Source organism: Lytechinus variegatus, chromosome 14 (assembly GCF_018143015.1).
Source record: "Lytechinus variegatus isolate NC3 chromosome 14, Lvar_3.0, whole genome shotgun sequence".
Lineage (NCBI taxonomy): Eukaryota > Metazoa > Echinodermata > Echinoidea > Temnopleuroida > Toxopneustidae > Lytechinus > Lytechinus variegatus.
In genome coordinates, this window is record NC_054753.1 from 16,640,901 (window position 1) to 16,647,643 (window position 6,743).

The 6,743-nt window shown below is 37.8% G+C and overlaps 1 protein-coding gene across 1 annotated transcript; it reads left to right on the forward strand.

Moving 5' to 3' along the window:
• The first annotated feature begins 28 nt into the window (after positions 1 to 28).
• On the forward strand, positions 29 to 3,685 carry LOC121428074 (39S ribosomal protein L51, mitochondrial-like). Its single transcript, XM_041624652.1, has 2 exons — positions 29 to 185; positions 2,493 to 3,685. The coding sequence occupies exons 1-2, from the start codon at positions 101 to 103 to the stop codon at positions 2,849 to 2,851; spliced, it is 444 nt and encodes a 147-aa protein (XP_041480586.1). The 5' UTR covers positions 29 to 100; the 3' UTR covers positions 2,852 to 3,685.
• The last annotated feature ends 3,058 nt before the right edge of the window (positions 3,686 to 6,743 follow it).

The window sequence follows — 6,743 nt, forward strand, 5'->3', positions numbered from 1 at the left end:
GCGTGCAGGAGATGCAGATTGCCACACTCGCGCTCGATTCGTGAATTAATAATTCAAGGTTCAACGTTTTGAAATCAAAGCCAATTAAAGGGTAAATAAAATGTCATCTTGTTTAAGAAGAATTCTTCAATTTAACATTCTGTATCAGAAGACAAGATTGAAATGCACAAGAATGATTTATTCCGGTGAGTAACTCAGGATTTATCAACTTCTCTGTCCTTCAAAAACGTGCATAACTTCGATGTGCATTCGGTACAGTATGTAGTCCCATTCGTTTCATTTGGTGTTTCTCAGTCAAATTGGGCCTACCGCGCCGACGGTCGACCGACGTTTTTTATCATTTTTATTTTCACTGTTTCAGAATTAGATCTGCTTGCACTTATTAGGCTTTTGGGCCAAATCGTGGTTTTGGATACCACTCATAGATTTGTGTAGGCCTACGCGCATTTGTGTACAAAGTGAATGGAGGTGGAAATAGGGAACCGTGCGTGCGACTGAATAAAGCGCTGCTGTATGAAGTGAATGGTGGTTACCTATATCACGATAATGCCGGCTTTTGTATTCAACCCTGAATAAGACAAATTTCAATTGTAACAGACTAAATTTTAGTATTGATGTGGTGACCATAATTTGCACATTACATTGATGATCAGTAGAGGCGCACGGCACTCATTCAATGAACAAGGTTATAAACCTTGTTCTCAGTTATAACTTATAAGTTATATCTCCATGTGTGACAAAATAAGGGTGGCAATGTTTGGCTTATTTTCTCTTTGGGGCAAATGCTTGATTTTTTTACACTGACAGTTTCCATTAGACCTGTTAATTCATACCGCTTGGCTCTTATTTAAATTTGATTCTTTATATCATTTTTTCTTAATTAAAAATAGAGATCAAAAAATGAAAATTTTCTTGCCATATTACTTTCCACCAATAGAGGGCGTACACAAAAATATGCCCAAAATTCAAGTTTTTGAGCGCTCTGGTGAATACAAAAATTATTCCCACATTACTAATGATAAATAAAGTAAAACTATATGGAAATTAGTAATTTTGGTCACAAAACTCAAAAGTGATATTTTAATGATTTGTTAAAGTGTGTGCTCTATACAGCATTGGCATACCATAGTCCTACCTGTAGATTCTCCACAGGCCAGATGGTAGCAGTGAACAAGTGGCGCACGGCCAATATTGGAGACTGTCTCCCATGAGAGAGATTATCTCCAATATCAGAGACTTTTATAAAGAATTTGGGTATCCAATTTCAGAGACAGTCTCCAGTTTGGGAGACCAATTTTCTTTGTTTACATTTGCTTAAAAAGGATTACCTTGGCGGCAGATAAAAATGTGATAAGCAGATTCCTCATGAAATATTACCCCTTTTCACCGTCTACTTTAAAAATTCACCGTCTACTTTTGTTTTTATTAGGATTTTTGTTGTCATCCACACACAAAACAAATGGGCTTCTGACCTCAGTGGGACAAAAGTTTGGGTGGAAAAAATCATGCTTTTGTTGGTGTTGTTTCTTTTGTTCTTTTGCAAAGCAAGTCTCTAATATGGGAGATTGTCTCCCTTATTGGAGAGAGTCTCCCATATTGGCCGTGCACCTCTACTGATGATTGAGTAATTTCCAAATATCAAACTCAAATGAGCTACATGTATGAGTCAAGTCAAACAAAAAATTCTCACACAGATACAGTTCGGTGTTAAATATGGAAATATAGTGATCTTCAACGCTTATTATAAGCGTCAGCAAGACTTCCCTATGTCCCCTCCACTAAAATTGAAAAAAAATATGCAGGTTTATCAAGAATCATCTAACATAACATAGACCCCTATAAGAGATTTAAGAAGGAAAAGTTGGATACATACCAAATAACCAAAATATTATTCCGTCAAAAATTTGAGTGTGTGTAATTTCCAATGGCATCGATCAGTTTATTTAGTCAGAAAAATAAATACCCAATACTCTTGGAGATTAGTGTAGTCAGTAGTCGTAATATTTTTTGATAACCATTATGAAACCCATGGCTTTCAACATTTCCTGCTAGCTCAGCTCAGTAAGGCGACAGAAGATGCCTCAATCAGCAGCGAGAGGTTTGAATCCAAGACCCAACAACCAGAAGTAAGAAGAAAAAGAGAACAATAGAAGGAGGTTTTGGAGAAGTATTTTTAAAATTAGTGGAGGGGACATATGGAAGTCTAATTCTAAGCGTCAAAATTTGTAGCCATCTCCTTGTATTAGTCTATGATACGACGTGTCAAACTGTAGTGCCCCTCCCCATGACATTCCTGGTCACTTTGCTCCCTCGCTTTCATGTTTCTTCTTTCATAAATTTTTATGCCTTTTGCCCCCCCCCAAAAAAAAAAAAAATTCTGCAAATGGCCATGGATCTAATTATGGATCTCTGATCTTCTTTGGTTCCTGTTGGGAAGGGGAGTACAAGTTTTGTCTAACCCGAATCATATTCCATTATCCATGTTACTACAGGTGCTTCACTTTACAAAGAACGGCCATCAAACGAATCTCTTATCAACTGGAAGAAGCTCCCTGCCCCAAAAAAGCCCGAAAAGGATTTCTGGTCGGAGAAAAGAGCGCTGTTCGGCGAGAACGACTACAAGGACATTCTCGGGGACGGCACGTACTCCCTGCGCAAGAACATTAAGGTGGGACCGTGGTGGATGCGAGGATGGAAGGGTAATGAGCTCCAGATGTTGATCCGAAAGAGAAAGCTGGTTGGGTACCAGAGTGGACCAGAATCTAGACACAACATGAACAAAAGGATCAAGTATCTCTTTAAATTCATGAACAGGAACAAGGGCAAGTGGTATTACTACGGAGATCGCTGATCAATATTGGTCTAGCAAAGATAATTGGGACTTGGATATCATGAACTATGGATTTTCATATTACACATCACTTCATGGGTCAGCTATGACCAGGGACGTGAGAGGGAAACAGTTCAGAAAGAGGAGTAGAGTTTAAACGCAACCTTAACAAAAAAAATCATTAATGAGCAGAAGTCCTAAATGTGTGCTCATAGTTGGTTGAAAATTAGATTGTGTATGATTTTTAGAGTTGCATTTGATAAAACTCATCCTGTTACAAGCCCCCGACCTATAGGTCTGGTCATGAATGTGAAGAAAAGTATTATGGAAATGATTTATGAATAAGATTTTGGAATTGCCAAAATGATCAGAATTCATGTTGTGAGTCACAACACAAGGAATTTATGGGTATTGGCCAGAATAAGTGAATATTTCAGCCAAGTGTTTTATTCTTCCACTTTATAATTTGAATTCTTTTTAGCATCTTTTTTATTTAAAATTGAATCATTGAGCTTGAGTCCCCTCTATACACCCATATGCAAAGAAAAGATTCAAATTGCACTACAACTAAAAAAGAATGGTCGGACTGTATTCCACCTGTCAATAGTTGTAATGGTCTGTATTCTGTCATCAGTTGAACACCTTTTATTGTGCCAGGCTGGCCACGATTCCTTCAAATTAAAGTGGAAAAGAAAACTGCACTTTGAATTTCAGCAGCAGGTTCATCTTTAATTGCTGATATTTGCATGATGTCAGATATTGTGTCAATTATGGACAGAAGTTTTAATCTGTCAGCAGAAGTAACAAAATTAACATTGACTTGACACTAATTTGAAATTAAAACTAGTTTAATCAAACAAGAAAAAAACTGTTCAAATACTCTTTTCTGCAAGCCTGTTTTTATGTAATAGTACATTTTTTTTTACAATCAAACTCTGCATGTTGTAATCCAATTTGTTTTTGCTCTGACCTCGTTAATTTCCACCCTTTTCCATCCCATCTTTCTCCCCTTCCCCTCTTTCTCCCCTTCCCCTCTCTATCTCATCCCTCACATTCTCTTTCTCTTCCAAGTCTCCATCTGTTATTTCTTCACTCCTTTCTCATTTTAGCACATTTCCCATTACTCTCCATACTTCTTTCTTCCACCGACCACCCCCTAACGACCTCTGTATAACTATTTTTTCCGATCTTTCCACACCCTTTCATCTGCTGGACCAAAATCTTTCCAGCAACGATCACTCATGCCACCCTTTTTTTTCTGAAGATAAAGTATTAGGAATTGGGTGTCATATCATTTTTAAGTTGACTATACTACCCAATTTCTTCATTACAGTCAAGTGGTCATGCCCCCCCCTCCATCTTGCATTATATTATATATATCAGGGAGTCTTCTCATCCGTGAAGCAAAATATTCTGATTCAGGGGAAATGAGAGCCTTTATGGGCATGGATAACTCAAAGAACACAGTATTGAGGGAGAGAAGACTCTGCGTCATCAGGGACTAGGTTGGGAAATCTAGTTTCCCATACTCCGCGGCACAACAAAAACAAACAGCATTTTCTCAAAAAATGTACATTTATTTCACATCATGAGAATAATATATTCAGTATTCATTGACCATATAATGCTCTTAAATAAAGAAGACTTTGTCTATGAATAACGATTTGAGCTCAATAGGAGCAAGAAGCTGGATCACACAAGCACAAAGATCCCTATTGCATAGAACTTGTCATTGATGTTAACTTTGCCATTAATGCTATTAAAGAACCATAGGAAGAAATGGGCTTAACAGCCAAACAACAAATATATCATGGGCGATTACTGGCAAAGTTACTATTTGAAGTTGTTTAACAACAATGGGCATTGCTTCCCTGTTCCATGCAATAGCTATAAGGGATGGTTTGCAAGGCTATCTCGTCTGAAATACATGTAAACAATAATTTGGTCTGAAGCATATTACCAATTAGACACCTAACCAAAGATCAGAGCCATGTGGAGCATTGTGGCCCAGTGGATTAGTCTTTGGACTTTGAAACAGTGGGTCGTGGGTTCGAATCCTAGCCATGGCGTAATTTTCTTCAGCAAGAAACTGATCCACAATGTGCTGCACTCAACCCAGGTGAGGTAAATGGGTACCGGTAGGAAGTAATTCCTTTAAAAGCTGTGTGCGCTATGAACGCCTAGCTAAGCCGGGTAATATAGGAGCGCCTTGAGCACCTAACAAGGTGGATATGTGCACAATATAAATACCCTATATTATTATTATGTCATTTCCTTGGGAATCCTGCATCATCACTAATCCTAACATTCCATCATAAACAAACAATGAGGAATGCAAGAAAGTCCCTGTGGAAGAGGCTCATTAATAACGGGCCGATTGCACAAAAGGGTCCTTGCAAGAACCGTCTTTCATGTCGCCCATTTATTATGATGCACCACGTGAAACACATTTTCAATAAATTACCTGCAAACATATTTACTCGTCTGTTGAGGTAAACAAAATAATTTTTATGAAAGAATGTGATATCTCGTGAAATTGTATGAAAATAAATTTTAAAGCTAGCGAACAAATTTCATTTTTTTATCATGAATTTCAGAAATATCCCACATACAGCGCATCATAAAAGATGGGCTGACGGTCCTTGGAAAGACCCTTTCGTGCAATCGGCCCCTGGATTCTTGCAAGAAAAAACCCTTGAATGGCTTGAGTTTAAGGCTCAATTGTCTATTGTCTAAAAGTGGTCCTGGTTGCTCTTCTCGAACTCTCAAAGTACAATGGAAGGCTTTAAGAAATTCCTTGAGATCATCACATTAGTACAATTTGGACCCTCGTGAGGGGGAAACTGCTTTCCTTAAATCCAAATATAGATGAAGACTCACTAAAGTTATCCCCCCCCCTGCCCCAATTAAAGTAGCAGAAATGAATTGAGTTGGGAGCTTCACTCTTGCAAGTATCCAAACTAAGTCCCATTTCACAGAATCTTGTAACTTGTTACATGTGTATGATACCAAATGCACAATTTCTATAACAAATGTACTATCAGGTTGGAGGATTTCAGTAGCTTTTAACTGATATTGCAAATTTGTTATTATAACCAGTTTTATGAAATGGGCACCTGGACTTTACCATCACATTTTAAATGAATCTCACAGAAACATGCTTGTAACTAAAAGGTTTACAATGGATTGCATGTGACTGCCATAGCCGCAAAGTTGCAAACATTTTTGTTATAGAGCCAGGTGCAACAAATAAATAAAAGAGCCATGTCCAGGAATACGGTTTAGTTGATGGTAAATTGGAAGATCAGTGTAAGAACTTCTGAAGCATGTTACATCCATTATGTAATACAATGCAAACAAAAGTTTATGATGCATAAACTGAAGAGGCAATATTTCTAATATTGCACACATACATGTACCATCCAAAATATACCATTGTACAGCCATGTGATATCACAATAAGATTGCTGCATTACCAATATCAGTGGTTGCTATTGTACAAATAGCGAAAAGGCATGAGTGTGATTCTGCATGAGGTGAAAGATGCTCTATTCAACGAGGTGTTAGCAGAGTTGAATAGAGCGTTTCTTTCACTGAATGCGAAATCTCGCACCATTGCGCGAATAAAAATATTCGCTATTTGTGTTGTACAACGCCTTAGAGTTTAGCGAAAATACCATGGGAAAAAAGGAGTTTTTCCCTGCAGTAATCTATGAAAAGGGAGCAAAAATATTGAAAATTTTTTTTAAAATTTGAAAAATATTGAAAGTGAAAATCTCACAAGTGCACATGACGTCGGGCAGCATTGCGCATGTAACCAGCAAGCCATACACGTACTTCACCTTCATTTTTTACTGAGCGCAATGAATTGAATCGTATTGTGACGTCACCTCCTAAAGCCGTGCAATGGTAC

What these genes read in the sequence shown, in the direction of transcription:
- LOC121428074 (XM_041624652.1), top strand. Translation starts at nt 101, where the DNA reads ATGTCATCTTGTTTAAGAAGAATTCTTCAATTTAACATTCTGTATCAG. An exon ending in CACAAGAATGATTTATTCCG is followed by an intron (nt 186 to 2,492) that starts GTGAGTAACTCA and finishes ATGTTACTACAG; the next exon opens with GTGCTTCACTTTACAAAGAA.